Source organism: Lepidochelys kempii, chromosome 3 (assembly GCF_965140265.1).
Source record: "Lepidochelys kempii isolate rLepKem1 chromosome 3, rLepKem1.hap2, whole genome shotgun sequence".
In the NCBI taxonomy this organism is placed as follows: Eukaryota; Metazoa; Chordata; order Testudines; family Cheloniidae; genus Lepidochelys; species Lepidochelys kempii.
Window position 1 is genome coordinate 73,442,233 of NC_133258.1, and position 18,590 is coordinate 73,460,822.

The 18,590-nt window shown below is 40.3% G+C and overlaps 1 protein-coding gene across 20 annotated transcripts in view; it reads left to right on the top strand.

Moving 5' to 3' along the window:
* The window catches only part of KLHL32 (kelch like family member 32), a 247,313-nt gene that overhangs the window by 83,406 nt on the left and 145,317 nt on the right, over positions 1-18,590 (top strand). For 18 of the 20 annotated variants that reach the window (XR_012158000.1, XR_012157999.1, XR_012158001.1 and 15 more), the window contains one exon: positions 14,492-14,599. The exons of 1 other annotated variant lie outside the window; for it this stretch is intronic. Coding sequence is in view for 12 of the 19 variants with exons in the window: in XM_073336806.1 (XP_073192907.1) it covers positions 14,492-14,599 (108 nt within the window). In the remaining 7 variants the exon portion in view is untranslated. Of the gene's footprint in view, positions 1-10,372; positions 10,399-14,491; positions 14,600-18,590 lie in introns of those variants that run through there. One more of the 20 variants, XM_073336811.1, reaches the window with a different exon arrangement.

Here is an 18,590-nt window from a genome sequence, read left to right on the forward strand (position 1 = left end):
GGTTTAAATTATGCACCTAACGTTTACACAGTAGATCAATCAAACTGACATGGGCCTTGTCAGCTCTATCAAGTTAATATTTTGGCCGTGATTAACTGCACTTGAGCAGTTTTTCCCCTCACAAAAGTTGGTGCAAGCACCAAAAAAGGGCTTATGTAAAGGAAGGTTAGAAAGTGGAAATACATAAATAGAAATATCTGAAGGATAATTTAAAAGTAATATATCAAAGAAATGGATATGTGTATACTAATAGTAATTGTTATTACTATGATAATGCCAATGCCCAGAGGTCATGACCAACACTTTCCCATAACTCTGTGTATGTTGAGGATCTAGCACAATGTGGTTATGTGTACACATGGAAAAAAGCCCCGTGGCACAGTCATGGCTGGCACAGGTCAGCTGACTCAGGTTCTTGGAGTGCTTGGGTTGCAACGTAAAAAAATTGCTGTGTAGACATTCAGGCTTGGGGTCCACACTTACAGGGTCCTAGAGCTCAGGCTCCAGCCTGAGCCCAAACATCCACTCAAAAGTTTTTCAGCCCTGCAGCCCAAGCCCTGCTAGCTCAAGTCACCTGACCGAGGCCAGCTGTGAATTTTTTATCCCTGTGTAGACATACCATAAGAGACCATTCTTGTTCAGGGACTTAGTCAATCTAGATCAGACACACACAGGGGGGAAGAAAGAAAGAAACTTTACTTTCAGAGAGACTAAGGTCCCAGTTAAGCAAGGGATTTAAGCATGTATGTAGTCTCTTTGCATGTGCCTAAAGTTAAGCACAGGCTTAACAATCGTACTGCATTGGGTCTTAAAGTGATTTGTCTGATCCCACACCGGATGTGTGGCGGAGAGGAGGATTGAAGCAAGATCTTCTGTGTCCCAGTTTCGCACTTCTTTTGTTAGATCATACAAACTATGAACTACCTAAAACAGAGAGTGGAGTAAAACTGAAGGGGCACACCAGAGCATAGATATAAATGTATGTACTGTGGAAAGCAAGCATAAACAAAACATTACTTACAAAATGAAGGTACTTAATTTATTAAATAAAAAAAAGACCAGTCTAGGTAGTCACTGTGGAAGTGTGGAGGATAGTTAAAAAATCCACAGGGCTGATTCTGCTCACCTAAAAAAAGATATAAAAACTACTTTCCACAATATGTGATTTTACAATGTAAATTAAGGAAAAGCTTGGCATGGTAGGGAATTGTGAGTAACAGTTAACTTGCTAGAAAGTCAGAACAGATATACAGTTGTTTTGTGCACCGGAATATTTTTGGTGATGTTTGATTCTAGTAACCAGTTATGAAGATCTCTCATGTTCTTGAGACAATTTTTGTAAATTATATACTAAAAAGTATGCAGTGTTGTTGAATCTTTCTTGTGCCTTAATTATGGAGAGGACTTGTGGTTAAAATGAATATATTTTGATGGTGATGATGCTGTTGAGAATGTCTTGCTTGCAGAATCATCCAGCTAGGCAGTATTGATCTCTTCTACTTGAATAGAAAAAATCGCATTCACTGGCACATTTTTATCTTGAAGAATGCAAAGAAACTCATTTTCAGTAGTTCTTGTGATAAGGCTGAATCATTCTTATCTCGCTGCTTAAGAACTAAGGTCAAAATTTGTATTTTTATTTTCTGTTCTGTTTCCATTACTTCAGTTCAGTCAATCACTTGTTTCTTTACACTTCCTTCAACTTGAGGCATGTTCATACATTCACTGATGTTTGATCATTTCTAATCACCAATACCATTTGCAGTATTGATCAGCAGCTTTCACATTTACTAAAGTTAGAATGAGAAGCAGCCACCAAGTGAAATCACCATTAAACATGGAAAATAAGATAAGCGAGTCAGTATTGTAGAGAACCATGTTATCAGTTGCCTTTCCAACTTCCTAGACGTTTCTATGTTCTAGGAAATGTAGTCCTCCTCGAAAAGGGTCACAGTTCCAACCACTCCTCTCTCTTCAATGTTTAAGGACAGTTGATTATACCTATTAGCCACTCCCTCTCTCTCCAATCACCAATGATTCTACTCATTTCCCTTCAGGCTTCCACACAATCCTAATACCTTATTACTGTACTTCCCAGTAAGTATAACCAGTTTCTTAATGATCTCATCACTTTCCTGTTAATATTTTAGAATAAAGTTTTAAACAAGGATTGCATTAAAAACGTTTGATTCTAAGTATCAAAAATCTTTCAAAAATGTAATATCCTTGTAAATAATTTGGAGTGACATAGAAGTTAAAAAATGAAAACACACAGAAAAAAACCTGGTAAAACCCATTAAAAAGTAAATAGGGTTGTTTTTTCTAAAATAAAAATAAAATTAATTCTGTTTGTTTTTCCACAACCCTAGTTTAGTGGACTAGATTCAGGTTTGTGTGTGGGGTTTTTTTTAAACCTGTCCATTTGATCTTATATTAATTTTAACAGTCCTCTGAGCTAGTGTACATGTCATGATTCTATTAATCATCTTAAAAAAGAACTGACTCAGATAGAATTAGCCCACACATTTGGCTGATGCAAACTGCTACATAAATTGATAGATAGTCAATTTAATTAGTTTGTGATGATTTATTATCTGATATGCAAGACACAGCTGAGAGAGTAATGTATACAAACAGGGATGAACCTGATATTATCACAGACATTGGACATCTGCTGCTTTGATTCTTTTGAATGAATATGCAGAAAAGTAATTCCAAGGCAGACAGGAATGTGGCATCCCATCACTTATGGCAGTGAATGAAATTGTATCTTCTGGGCACTTGGACATTGATTTCTTGTTTCTGCTTCCCTGGACTCTGTTTTTAAACCTGCACATTTTGAAAGAGTCTGTTAAATGTGGTTGCAGAAGCTGCCTTCTGTTTGCTGTACTGCTGCATTGATCAAATCAATGGGCCAAATTTTCCACTGCTTTGTATCTCATGCAGAGGCTTATACCTATGCAAAGTTTTGCTAAAGATTACTTTTCTGATTCGGTAGCATTTACATCAGTTTTGTGCTCACCTTGTATATTTGTAAGTTGCTACATAAGATAAAAAAAATCAAGGAGTACTTGTGGCACCTTAAAGACTAACAAATTTATTAGGGCATAAGCTTTCGTGGGCTAAAACCCACTTTATCGGATGTATGCAGTGGAAAATACAGTAGGAAGATATATATACACAGAGAGAACATGAAAAAAATGGGTGTTGCCATACCAACTGTAATGAGGCTAATCAATTAAGGTGGGCTATTATCAGCAGGAGAAAAAAAACTTTTGTAGTGATAATCAGGATGGCCCATTTCAGTTGACAAGTTTGATTGATTAGCCTCGTTACAGTTGGTATGGCAACAACACCCATTTTTTCATGTTCTCTGTGTGTGTATATATATCTTCCAACTGTATTTTCCACTGCATGCATCTGATGAAGTGGGTTTGAGCCCATGAAAGCTTAAGCCCAAGTAAATTTGTTAGTTTCTAAGGTGCCACAAGTCCTCCTCGGGTTTTTTGCTGATACAGACTAACACAGCTACCACTCTAAAACCTGTCTACATAAGGTAAGGCACTGGAAAATTAGACCCAATGTCTGTCCAGATGGATGTTCTACTGTATGTAGGTTCTTATATCAGGTCCATCAGTGTGGTACCTGTGTTCCTCGTCACCCTTGTACAGCTCTATATACAATTTTGAGCTCTGATCTTACTTTCCATTCTGTACATGGGGGAAAAAGGCTGATGTGCAAAGATCCATTCGGCTGCAGTGCTGAGGGTCCTGGAAGGGCAGACACAGGAAGCTGCACACTACATCTGCATGTGTTATGCTGTGTACTAATCACCAGCCCTAGATTGGTCAAGTTGGTTGGGGTCAAATTTCCAAGTGTCTACTAATTTTGAATGCATCAACAATTAGGTGGCAGCTATGGTTTGATTGTGACAACTTCTGATGTTTTGGGCTTGATTATCAGAGGGGCTGGGCACCCACCACTCCCAGTGGAGTCAACTACAATTGTAGGTGCTCATGACCTTTGAAAATACCTTAGTTTGTGTACCCAGAAACTGAGAACCACAATTATGGAAGACCTCTGAAACTTGAGGCTTTTAACCCCTTTGCACTTCAGTTTCTCCATGGGCGGCGTGTGACTCCTGCATTTGGGGAGGCTGGGTGTGAGCCCTGGAAGCTTCCTAGAATTGGAGGGGGCAACCAGCTCCCAGACCGTGGCCCCGCCCCTACTCTGCCCTGAGGTCTGCTTCCGCTAGCCCCTCTCCCCAAGTCCCCCGCCACCCATTCCTCTCAGCCCCCCCACGAGGCTCTCTTGCCCAATCTTCTTGTCCCCTTCCCCCCCCACTTGCGCCTCTTCGCCCTGTCCTGAAGCCCACCAGCCCACAGCTTCTCAGCTGGCTTGGGGAAAGGTCTTGGGGAGGAGGGTGTGGAGAGGAGCAGGTGGTGGGGGTTCAGGGGAGGAAGCAGCGCGAGGGCAGGACCTTGGGGGGAAGAGGCGGAGCGGGGGCGGGAAGAGGAGCAGCATGGGTGGGGCCACAGGGGAAAAGGATGAATGGGAATGGGGCCTTGGAGTGTAGCATAGTTGGGGCTACTGCCTGGGTGCTCTTTCGGCAGCAGCGCTCCAAAGGTGGCAGACTGGCATGCCTCCAGAGGGAGGTGTGTCACATCCTGTTTTGGGAGGTTTAGCCTCCCCTGGACTCTTACACCTGCAACCCATGGGTTTCTCAATCTGTAAAATGGGGATTAGACAGTCTCTACATACATAGATGAGCTGTATGTTTAATTAGCCATTGTTTTTACAGTTCTTTGGACATTACATAATTGCTGAGCATTATTATATTTAACAGCATTATACTGATATGTATGTATAGATCTAAGGTTTACATAAGGCAATTTTTTAAAAAGTTGCTATAATTCCTCCTTAACTACATCATTTTGTGAACATAAACAAATAACAAATGGCTGCTAAAAGGAAAGAATCATTGAAAACTGACTGAATTACTGTAAATTATTTAATCAAAATGATCAGACTAAACTTTCTTTTAACAATTTTTCTAATCTCAGTCTTCAACACAGAACAGTTAATTGTAGCCAATACTTTAAGAACAGGAAAAAGTGCAATGCAAATATAATTTTTCTGCTGATACATCTAAGTGGTTTCCCCCCAGGAGTGGACTCTCATGTTTTTAGACTGCTCTTAAAATTCAGTGTCGCTCTTCAGAGAACTATATTAGATGAATAGAAAATCCTGTTGGTTGCTTTATTTCAGATTCCTCTGCTGGCATAAAAGCTTTTGCAATACATTTTCTTAAAGAAAATTTGCATTTGTGGAAAGGTGTGAAGTTTGCTACCCTCAAATAGAATTATTTAAAATAGCTTTTGAGAATATGCCTTATCAGAAGGATTATGTCCTCTTTCTTTTTCCTATTTGAAAATAATCATTTTCTCTTTCCCGAATTATTTAAAATAGCTTTTGAGAATATGCCTTATCAGAAGGATTATGTCCTCTTTCTTTTTCCTATTTGAAAATAATCATTTTCTCTTTCCCATTCCCTATTCCATTTCAGGTTAAATTCAGAGCTCAAATTGAGAAAGAAGGGAGGATGGATTTTTCTGTGCTCTTTTTAGAGCAAATGCAATTTTATCTATTTGTTTTTTAAATAGGTACCAACAAGCCTGTAAAAAGTAAATGAGACACTTGGATAGTATGAATTTTCATTGTTAGTGTGAAAGCAGATGTATAACATATTATGGGTGGGAGGGGGAAGTTACCGCAAATCCAGACAAGTTGGAAATATATTTATCTTGCACTTGAGTTTTTGTGTGCAGTATTTCAAACCTTTCAATAATATTTTACTGTCACTCTCTCAAGTCAGTATGCTGAAAGAGAAATTTCTATACAAATTTCCTTCAATAAAAATAGTTCTCAGGGTAGATGTCTCCTAGCTGTATTTCCTAAATAGGTATGTCTTATCTGGACCAGGATAATATCTGCCAGCAGATTGTTACTCTTCAAAAGAAGTCGGCAAAGAGGGGGTGTCAAAATGGCTGGTGAGGCACATAGCTGCTAAAACTGCTCTGACCTCTGGTGAAATCATTTGTGAATGAAGACATGTTTAATAACTGGATTTTTTTTTATCTCTTTCCACATTCTAGCTATTGGATGATATTTTCTTTCAGGATTTATTTTTTGTTTGGGTAAACCAGTGGTTCTCAAACTTTTGTACTGGTGACCCCTTTCACATAGGAAGCCTCTGAGTGAGACTCCCCTCTAATAAATTAAAAACACTTTTAAATATATTTAACACCATAATAAATGCTGGAGGCAAAGCGGGGTTTGGGGTGGAGGCTGACAGCTCGTGACCCCCATGTAATAACCTTGTGACCCCTGAGAGGTCCCGACCCCCAGTTTGAGAAACCCTGGGGTAAACAAACTATGACCCTGATCAGCAAAGACAAACAAATACTTAATTTTATGCAGTATTAATACTCTCATTGACTGAGTGGAAGGGGGATAGCAGAGCAGCGACTGAAAAGAAGAAACGGAGGACAGCTGCGTCCACAAAAGTCTCATTTAGGTGGAAGAGAGGGGCATTCTCGAATATTTTTTGTGCAAACAAAGTCTGATCAATGATTTTATAGATTTACTGTAAACTTTGTTTGCTTTTTAAAAAAAGACTTTGTATACATATATCCAAATCAAGTATGATAAATTTACTTGGCTCAGTCAACTGTAAGGCCGGTTTTAACAGTTGTCTAAATATTTAATATTTTGTTTATATCTTTTCTGTTACTGTGCATCCAGCTGAGATGTTCTCTCCCCCTTCCTCCCCTCCCCCCACTTTTAATTGTACTATGGGGAAAATAAACAGAAATACTAGCACTACATAAAAGCATTATTGATAGACTTACTTAATCTCACAAAACCAGAACAATTCAGAGGTGCATCTGAAATCTGATTGACAGTTCATGCTTAACTCACTCCCTAAGTATTGCAGAAGTTTCAAAACAGAATATTATGATCCATATGTGCATACTGTATCTACTATAATATTCAGGCACAATAGGATGAATTAAGGACTGAGCATCTGCACTGAATTTTACCTGGAATTCTGAACTCCCTTGCTTGTGTGGATCTTTGAGAGGGGATTTCATGCTGGGCTAAACTTTCAATCATATTAGGCTGAGTGTGAAATTTGTTGATGGATGAAGACACCGTGGAAGGATTTACAAGATAAAGCTCTTCTGGGCAGGAGACAACTTTCTTGGTCCCAGTCCCTGCCTGTTGAAGGGATTCCCACAGGAAATAAGGGTCATCACAAACCTCACCACCTTCTGCACCAAATGCAATTCTTTGACCTTGCCTTTTCCAAGATAAACACCACCATGTAGCTTTTAAAAGGCAAAACAAAAGCACCACCAAAACAAAACACTCCACTGTACACACAGTTCTCACCCTGGAGAAAGTATGAGAGAGAACAAAACACATGTGACAGATGTCAATCACACTGTTTAATGCAGTACTAGAAGACACTCAGATACTACTGTAATGAGAGTGGTATAAGAACTTGAATAGAAGAGCAGACTGTAGCCCTAAAGCTCAGCAGATCTGAGCTCTATACCAGTTCTGCATAGAAGAAATGGTTGAGGGTCTGAAGGTGAACTGGAGGCCGCTTGTTAATATTCCTACACGGTCCACATTTATGTTAACCCAGTGGCAATGAACCCCTACACATAGGATGCATGGAGCACACTCCTTATTCCAATCCTGTGAGTCAGATGACTATTACTATTCCCTACACCTCGAATCCCATGTAGATCAATATACATAGTCTGTTTATACTATAATTGTTCTGGGGAAGGTTCTGGGGAAGGTTGTTCTGTTTAAGCTTGTTTAGCTGTACTTATTTTTCATGCCTTTTTTGCAACAGTATTTCTAATAATAATTTCAGATACTTTTATTTAAAGAACATATGAATTCTCTTCTGCATCAAGCAAGTTGTCCATCTAGTCCAGCATCCTTCATCTGATAGTGACTGGCACCAGGAGCTTCAGATGAAGGTGCAAAGAATGTCCTAATCCTAGTAGTTGGAAACTGACTACAGCCCTAAAGGATGAGATATTAAACCACTTCCATCATGTATGTTAGCATTGGCTGTTATATCTAGAATCCCTGTATGACATTCCCCAGTGTACAATCTGGGGGACCACTGAACTGCTGTGTCACCTTAATTCTCCAGATCAGAGTGTCTCTTACACAGTTCTGCTAGTGAAAAGCAGTCTCTCCAAGCTCCGCTCACACAGCAAAGTTGCATGAATGCTCTCCTCATGAAACAGATACAGGGCAACCCCAACATATTCCTCAGTTCCAGCCTTCCCAAACAGTGTAAACTCATTAAAAGTTTGTCATTCCATCAAAGAGTAATAATTATGCAACAGCTCATGTTAACTTGAGTGGAGATTCCCCAGACATTTCAACCAAAACCACATTGGATTTGATAAATAATTAAACAAGTTTCTTAACTACAGAAAGATAGATTTTAAGTGACTACAAGTGTTTAAGGCATAAAAGACGAAATTGGTTACCAAAGAAATAAAGGATAAAACTACAGTGTAATTCCTAAACTTTACCAAGATAAATAGGATTAGAAAGCAAAAAGGTTTCTCTCACCCAAAAGCTTACAGCAGTCTATGTTAGGACCACTCCCCCTAGTTCAATGATGTTTCTTTGTTTGTTCTATCTTGCTCCATGAGTAGAGGTGGGGAAGGAAAGATAATGGGGAAGCCATTGTCTCTTATTTTTATATTCTCCTCCTCTTTTTGAGGACTACCCCCTGCTGGGGCACAGACAATCAGTGTGTGGCCTACGTGAGATTTGAAGCACTTCCATGTGAATTGTATATTTCTTGTTCATACTTTCTGTGTATGTGAGGGATGATATGCAAATCTTTGGTTTAAAGTACCTTCTGACAGTGAATGGTTGCTTCAGTAGTTAATAGTTTTCTAACTGTGGTCAGTCCTTTGTTGACACTGGGGAGCTAGTCTGTGAATGTTCCCCAGAATTACAACATGTTTCAGTAACAAACATAGCAAAATATTATAACTACATATACAATATTGGTACACACATTTTAACAGAATAATGATGCTCCACAGATTATGGGTTTTCAAATGACACCCCACAAGGCATACTTTGTACAAAACATACCATTACCATATACAGGTGGTGAACATGGGGTACAGGGTGTCACACCCTGTAAAATCCCTTTCAGACTCTTATTGGCCTCAACAGCATCTTGTCACAGTGAGTTCCACAGTTCAGTGGTTCATTACATGAAAAAGTATTTCCTTGCATCAGCTTTTGAATTTGCCGTCTTTTAATTTAATTGAATGTCCCCTTGTTTTTATGTTAGGAGACAGGGAGAACAGAAGTTTGTTCTGTTCTGTACCTTCTCCAGACCATTCATTATTTTACATACTTTTATCATGTCCTTTCTTTTTCATCTCTTCTCTAAGGTAAACAATCCCAATCGTTTCAATCTCTCTCCAGATGAGAATTTTTCCCTGCCCCTAATCTTATTTGTCACCCTTCCCTGAACCCCCTCTCGTTCTGTGATATCCTTTTTGAGATGGGGATGATCAACACTGCACACAGTATTCTAAAGGAGGCTGCACCATTGTTTTATATAAAGGCATGTAATAATATGGAGAATATTTACCATATTATTCTTTATGCAACCTTGCATTCCTCATGCAATCTTGTTTTCTTTTTTGACAATAGCAACAAGCTTTTATATCCTATTGCTATATTTGAAACAGTGTAGTCATTGGCAACACACTCTGATGTGATATTGACTCTGTAGTGAGCTTAAGTAGAGGGGGAATCTGAGCTGTGGGGAAATAGACTCCCCTCCCCATACAAAATATCTGTAATTAGAGCAAAATCCTTCTCTCATCAAAGTCAATGGGAGTTTTGCCATTGATTTTAGTGAGACCAGGATTTGGCCCTAGTGGGAAAGAAAGTACAGATAATCAGCCAAGTAAATTGTATCTGGTGTAAATAATTGCTTCTTTTTTGCCAGTTCAACAATATACCCTTTATGTAACTTCAGAATACTTTGTTAAAGTGTTTGCACTGGTGTTTCTGACCTTTGAAATATACTTTAATAGGGAACTTCTGGAAACTTCCTTCCACTTCAGGCCAGATCCTCAGCTGGTGTAAACCAACATAGTTCCATGAAAGCCAATGCAGCTATGCTGACTACAATGGGTCAAGATTTAGCTCTGCATATCTTAAATGAGTTCCATATTGCTGCTGTTACTTTTCTGTTCCACAATTCTACACTTCATACTAAGTAAACAGGTAGTCAGCACTGCAACAATGCCCGCTGCCAGAATGGTAATTTACTATTTATAATAAATAACAGTCGATGCACAAATCATTTTCCACCATATCATTAGCAATAATGTGGATTCACACGTGCATAACTAATTCTGAATAGTGTCCTTTTCCTGCTTGCACTGAGGCAGAATAAACTCTGTGTGCTTTAGTTGTAATTAAAACATATTGTTGATACAGAATTTAATCTAATGACATGTATATCATCTGAATATATGAAAATGTAAATACTTGATTGTGGTGTAGTGTTTGGAATGTGAATTCTTTCTTTGATGAAGTACAGAATTTTAGCAATCAGACGCCCCTAGCCATGACATTTGTGAGCAGCAGTTGGAATTAATCTTTTTTTTTTTTTTAAGATTCACCAACTAAGGCCCAAATTTAAGAAAAAAATGAAGTGGTTTACAACTCAGACAAAGTCTGAGAATAATTAGGATAAAACAGTAAGGAGATCATTGTAACAGAACAAACTTATCTTCTAATGTCTTCTGACAATTGTAGGATAGGATCTAATAGCTGTTTGCTTTCTGTCTGAAGAAAATAACAAAACTTAATAGTCATATTTTGTGCATAACAAAACCCACTGCTTTTGAATGACAGAGTATTTATAAATTACCAGTTTAACGTACTTTATTTAGAGATCTGATGTGGGGCACCACACAGCTTAGTGCAATTATCTCCGAAAGGAGTGATGGTTATTTTAAGTAATTTGCTATATTCCACCCGTTATGGACTGCCATTTAAAAGACTTCACTACATGGCATCCTGCACCCCATTACAGAATGCTTTTCATCATTTTGATTAGAGTGCTTTTCATGCTGTGTGAAATCACACCCTATGAACGGTTTTGCTGTTCATATGTTTGGAAACTGCTACCTTTCTAGTTTTAATGTTTACAGTAACTCAGTTTATGGGGGGGCAAGAGATCTGCAGCTAGCCAGGTGAGCTACATATTTTAATATTACATATTGTAGCTATAAAGTGCAGTTCTGACAACACTGTAGGTAAGAGAGTCCAACAGATCAGACTGAAGGAAAAAGATAGGCCAAGCGGAGAAGTGGTGGGATGTCAAATGTGGTGTGATAGAGAACATGGCACTGAACAGAGCATTTTGGAGGGAGAGGAGGGGGAGGGATAGCTCCGTGGTTTGAGCATTGGCCTGCTAAACCCAGGGTTGTGAGTTCAATCCTTGAGGAGGCCATTTAGGGATCTGGGGCAAAAATTGGGGATTGGCCCTGCTTTGAGCAGGGGATTGGACTAGATGACCTCCTGAGGTCCCTTCCAACCCTGATATTCTATGATTCTATGTCTATGATAATGTAGACTGAGTTATGTGATTAATGCAAGGAAGAAGATTGTAACTATAACAAGCTCAAGAGTGAGAAATATTATTGAAAGCCAGAATGAAATAGACATCCTGGCATACCATATAGAAATAAATGACAACTGGTATTTTGGGTGACATGCATGGTAATTAATAGACTACAGTTTTTACTCAGCTGGACAAGTCATTGAATTTTTCAGTTCGGATTTCTTTTCAGTTGGGAAAACTTAGAATGACTATTTCTTACTGTGTTAATGTGATAACTAGCTGCCAGTGAGGGAAAACCTTGATAAAATTTCAATTGAAATACAAATTGCAGAGGAGCAGAACAGGTACCTTGATAGACGGCATGTTTGCTTAAATTAGATCACTGCCAGGGGACAAATTCATTTCAGAGCAGTTCATTTCAGTGGCAATCAGAACAATGTTTTTGGAAGTGGACACGAATTTTGGGGTGCTTCCATTTTTATACTGAAACTCCTCAGTCCCAACTGAGATACCATGCACCAGATTTTAGAGGTACTGAGCTCTTGCGTCTTCCATTGGCTTTAGTGATGTAGTAGTGATGTAAAGGGCTTATAGAGTTGGGACCTGCAGACCCACTGATGGGGGTGGGAAATTCATGTAACCATGATTGGCCCCTCTGTATCCTGCCCTAGTGTTTCTCTCACACTTGCTACGCTTGCGTTTGGATTGCAATAACTCCTGCTCAGCAGCATGTGGAAGGGAGAGAGACTATAGGAGGGCTTATACTGAGCTCTCCAACAATAGGCTGATTTTGGGGATGTGAGGGTCTTGAGGCTAGTTATGGGGAGATGTTAGCCAGGGTGGTAGGCTCAGGAGCTCCTTAACCTCTTCAATAACTCCTTGGCTGTCACTCAGACAAGAAGAGCTCATCCTTCACACCAGGTGCCTCCCATCATGTCACACCCACTGCCATATGTGATTGACACATGCAACCTGGAAATCAGCTGGAGTTTTGCCATTGATTTCAATAGGATCAGGATTTCACCCTTTGAGTCTATCTCAAGGAGAAGGTGTAGGTCTGGGTGGCTCTCTGCAGTAGCAGATAAGTGAATGTTTCTGCTTCAACACTCAATTAGTGGTCTGCGGCTTCAGTCACCTCCTTAGCCACACCACTCAAATGGCCAGTATGAGGCAGATTGCAGTTTATTTGACAATCCAAAATGGTGCCGCATAAACATAAGAACTGCCATAGTGGAGTAAGACCAGTGGTCCACCTAGCCCTGTATCTTGTCTCCAACAATGGCTGGTAACAGAGCTTCAGGAGGAGTGTACAGAATGGGGCAGTTGGAGTGTTCCACCCATCTTCCCCTCCCAACTTCTTGGATGTTGGCTAATAGTCATTGATGGACACGAATAAAGACAGGTTACATGGATCAGGCTTGGGGAAGGGAAGATAGTATGAGTTGGCGCAAATAATGTGTTACACAAGGGCTAATTGTTGCCCCACATACGACATGCCAAAATTAATGAGATTTATGCATATGTATCTCAAGGTAGAACTAGGCCTAATAAAATATTTTTTATTAATGATCACAATATTTGAAATGTCTGTTAGTCTCTTTGGAAGCTTGAAAGTATTCATGAAGTGGGGAAGGAAACGCCACACTTAAGGGAAGAAAATACTTTTTAAACGGCAAATTTCAGTTTCTAATTTAAGAGGAAGTTCACGTTGTTTTAAGGGAAGGGATTGACGCTGTCTAGAACTCAATGCCATTCTGTGCAAATATTGAAAATGAGCTCAAGTACCAAATCATGTTGGGAGAGAATGATCTAAAACCAAACAGGCCATGCAAGTTTGGCCTATCAAGTCTAGCATCCTTCCTCAGTCAGCGAGCTATGCCTTGGAGGAAGGTGGGAGAGAAAGGAAACCAATAGAATGGGGCCTAACAGGTCTGCACCCATACATATGTGGCTTTGCTCTTAATGTACTTGAATGTTTTATGAACCTCAGTATCGGTAGATGGCTGTTCTTCATGTTACCTCGTTGTCTTTTTTATTTCTAATTTCCTGGCATTGTCTACATTCCATTTTTTTGTGCTATTTGGGTAGGATTGCCACTTTTTAAAAAGATGCTATATCTGTCTTAATATACTAATTTACTTATTCAAATAACCATAGAGGGCTTATCCTGCCTTTTTAAAAAATCTTTAAATATTTTATAGAACTACAAGTCAAATTTACTGTTCTAGGGGTGTTTGATTAGAATGATTTTTCAGGATCTAATTTGCCCACTTACATTGAATAGTACCATACTATGTGAGTGATCCCATTGGTTTCAGTGGAATTACTTGCATAGTAAAGTATTACTCAATGTAAAGTTTTCAGAATTGGATCTTGATGGATTAGTTGCAGTTTTTCTCTTCAGGGATATGTCTTTGCACTTCTTTATCAATGAAACAGCTCAGTTGCTAACATACTTACTGAGGGGGAGTCAAAGGAAACCATAATAATGAAAACTGAGATCTTATCAGTGCTTAATTTATGCCAGGACTGAGCCCCGGCACCTCTAAGCTTGGCAGTTCATTGCCCTGGTACATCTGTGCTTGCTGCATCAGTAATATTAAAAAAATTGCTTGAGCCCTGGCACCTCAATAGTAGTCATGGTGCTACTGAGGTGTTTTACTTGGAGAATAGCAAGGGGTGATTTAGGTAGCAAAAATCAACAGTGTTCATCTGAAAGGTCTCATGTTTCCCCCTCAATCTCATTTTTAATGTCTGCAAATGTTTCTTTTCTCTTCTTAGGCAATGTTCAGTCTCTGTATGGTTGAAAGTGGAGCTGATGAGGTGAATTTGCATGGTGTCACAAGCCTAGGTTTAAAGCAGGCCCTGGACTTTGCATACACTGGACAGGTATTGTACAATTCTTCAAATTCAAACACCTAAATCAAAAAATATAATCATTCTTGCTACTATAGAAACTAATGCTAAGTGTCAGCTATACAAGTTTTAATTTGATATTATTAATCTTCTGCACTTGCAAAGTATGAAGTGTTTGGGCTTGTCAATACAAAACTTTGGAGTAGAAATTATTTTCTGGATAAAATCCATGTAAAAAAGAAAAACCTCTTTATCCTCATAGTTCTGAAATCATAGAATCACAAAAATGTAGGGTTAGAAGGGATGTCAAGGGGTCATCTAGTCTAGCCCCCTGCACTGAGGCAGGACAACTATGCCTAGACCATTCTGACAGGTTTTTGTCTAACCCAATGGTTCTCAAACTGTGGGTTGGGATCCCAAAGTGGGTCGCGACCCCCTTTGAATGGGGTCACCAGGGCTGTCTTAGACTTGCTGGGGCTCAGGGCTGAAGCCAAAGCCTGAGGGCTTCAGCCCTGGGTTGCGGAGCTCAGGTTGCAGGCTCCTTGCCTGGGGCTGAGGCCCTTGAGCTTCAGCTTTGGCCTCCCTGCCCAGAGCAGTGAGGCTCTGGCTTTGGCCTCCCACCTGGGGCAGTGGGGCTCAGGCGGGCTCAGGCTTTGGTCCCCCCCGCCCCTAGGGTCATGAAGTAATTTTTGTTGTCAGAAGGGGGTCACAGTGCAACGAAGTTTGAGAACCCCTGGACTAACCTGTTCTTAAAAACCTCTAGTGATGGGGATTCCACAACCTCCTTTAGAAGCCTATTCCAGAACTTATCTACCCTTATCCTCTGAAAATTTTTCCTTATAGCTGACATAAATCACCCTCACTGCAGATTAAGCCTATTACTTTTTGTCCCACCTTCGGTGGACATAGAATCATAGAATATCAGGGTTGGAAGGGACCTCAGGAGGTCATCTAGTCCAACCCCCTGCTCAAAGCAGGGCCGATCCCCAATTAAATCATCCCAGGCAGGGCTTTGTCAAACCTGACCTTAAAAACCTCTAAGGAAGGAGTTTCCACCACCTCCCTAGGTAACGCATTCCAGTGTTTCACCACCGCCCAGTGAAAAAGTTTTTCCTAATATCCAACCTAAATCTCCCCCACTGCAACTTGAGACCATTACTCCTTGTCCTGTCCTCTTCCACCACTGAGTACAGTCTTGATCCATCCTCTTTGGAACCCCCTTTCAGGTAGTTGAAAGCTGCTATCAAATCCCCCCTCATTCTACTCTTCCGTAGACTAAGCATCCCCAGTTCCCTCAGCCTCTCCCCATAAGTCATGTGTTCCAGTCCCCTAATCATTTTTGTTGCCCTCCGCTGGACTCTTTCCAATATTTCCACATCCTTCTTGTAGTGTGGGGCCCAAAACTGGACACAGTACTCCAGATGAGGCCTCACCAGTGTTGAATAGAGGGGAACGATCACGTGCCTCGATCTGCTGGCAATGCCCCTACTTATACAGCCAAAAATGCTGTTAGCCTTCTTGGCAACAAGGGCACACTGTTGACTCATATCCAGCTTCTCGTCCACTGTAACCCCTACATCCTTTTCTGCAGAACTGCTGCCTAGTCATTCGGTCCCTAGTCTGAGGCAGTGCACTGTATTCTTCTGTCCTAAGTGCAGGACTCTGCACTTGTCCTTGTTGAACCTCATCAGATTTCTTTTGGCCCAATCCTCCAATTTGTCTAGGTCCCTCTGTATCCTATCCCTACCCTCCAGCGTATCTACCTCTCCTCCCAGTTTAGAGTCATCTGCAAACTTGCTGAGGATGCAATCCACACCATCCTCCGGACCATTTATGAAGATATTGAAAACCCGCCCCAGGACCGACCCTTGGGGCACTCCACTTGATACCGGCTGCCAACTAGACATGGAGCCATTGATCGCTACCCGTTGAGCCCGACAATCTAGCCAGCTTTCTATCCACCTTTCTATCCACCTTATAGTCCATTCATCCAGCCCATACTTCTTTAACTTGCTGGCAAGAATACTATGGGAGCAGTGTCAAAAGCTTTGCTAAAGTTAAGGAACAACATATCCACTGCTTTCCCTTCATTCACAGAACCAGTTATCTCATCATAGAAGGCAATTAGATTAGTCAGGCATGACTTGCCCTTGGTGACATGTAGAATTGATCACCATCCTCTCTAACAGCACTTAACATAAATATGAAGACTATTATTTCAAGACTATCACTCTTCTTTTCTCAAGACTAAACATGCCCAGGTTTTTTAACTTTTCCTCATAGGTCAGGTTCTCTAAACCTTTTATCATATGTGTTGTTCTCTGTACTCTCTCAAGTTTGTTCATGTTTCTTAAAGTGTTGTGCCCAAGACTGGACACAGTACTCCACCTGAGGCCTCAACAGTGCCAAGTAGAGTGGAATAATTAGGACACTCCTGTTAGTACACCTGTCATAAATGTAAAGGGAAGGGTAACCACCTTTCTGTATACAGTGCTATAAAATCCCTCCTGGCCAGAGGCAAAACCCTTTCACCTGTAAAGGGTTAAGAAGCTAAGGTAACCTTGATGGCACCTGACCCAAAATGACCAATGAGGGGACAAGATACTTTCAAATCTGGAGGGGGGGAGGAACAAAGGATCTGTCTGTGTGATGCTTTTGCCGGGAACAGATCAGTAATGCAGCCTTCCAACTCCTGTAAAGTTAGTAAGCAATCTAGCTAGAAATGCGTTAGATTTCCTTTTGTTTAATGGCTGGTAAAATAAGCTGTGCTGGAGGGAATGTATATTCCTGTTTTTGTGTCTTTTGTAACTTACGGTTTTGTCTAGAGGGATTCTCTATGTTTTGAATCTGATTACCCTGTAAGGTATTTACCATCCTGATTTTACAGAGGTGATTCTTTTACCTTTTCTTTAATTAAAATTCTTCTTTTAAGAACCTGATTGATTTTCCATTGTTCTTAAGATCCAAGGGTTTAGGTCTGTGTTCACCTGTACAAATTGGTGAGGATTCTTATCAAGCTTTCTTTGGGCTTGGGGGGATATTTTGGGGGGAAGACTTCTCCAAGTGGTCTCTTTCCCTGTTCTTTGTTTAAAATGCTTGGTAGTGGCAGCATATGGTTCAAGGAAGCTTTTAACCTAAGCTGGTAAGAATAAGCTTAGGGAGTCTTTCATGCAGGTCCCCACATCTGTACCCTAAAGTTCAGAGTAGGGAAGGAACCTTGACAGCACCCCAGAATGATATTAGTCTTTTTTCACTGCTGAAGCACATTGTTGGCTCATACTTAATTTATGATCTACTACAATTCCCAGATCTTTCTTTCAGCAATGCTACTGCCTAGCTTGGAAAAGAGGAGACTAAGGGGGGATATGATAGAGGTATAATAAAATCAGGAGTGGTGTGGAGAAAGTGAATAAGGAAAAGTTATTTACTTATTCCCATAATATAAGAACTAGGGGCCACCAAGTGAAATTAATGGGCAGCAGGTTTAAAACAAATAAAAGGAAGTTCTTCTTCACACAGTGCACAGTCAACCTGTGAAACTCTTTGCCTGAGGAGGTTGTGAAGGCTAGGACTATAACAGGGTTTAAAAGAGAATTAGATAAATTCATGAAGGTTAAGTCCATTAATGGCTATTAGCCAGGATGGGTAAGGAATGGTGTCCTTAGCCTGTGTTTGTCAGAGGGTGGAGATGGATGGCAGGAGAGAGATCACTTGATTATTACTGGTTAGGTTCATTCCCTCTGGGACACCTGGCATTGGCCACTGTCGGTAGACAGGATACTGGGCTGGATGGACCTTTGGTCTGACCCAGTATGGCCATTTTTATGTTCTTAGTGAGTTATTCCCCATTTTTATATTCATGTGCCCTAAATATTTTCTATTCTAAGAGTACAGTTGTCTTGACTGAATTTCATCTTGTTGATTTCGCACCAATGCTCCAATTTGTCAGGGTCATTTTGAGTTCTAATTCTGTCCTCCAAAGTGCTTGCAACCCCTCCCAGTTTAATGTCTTCTTACTCCTCTA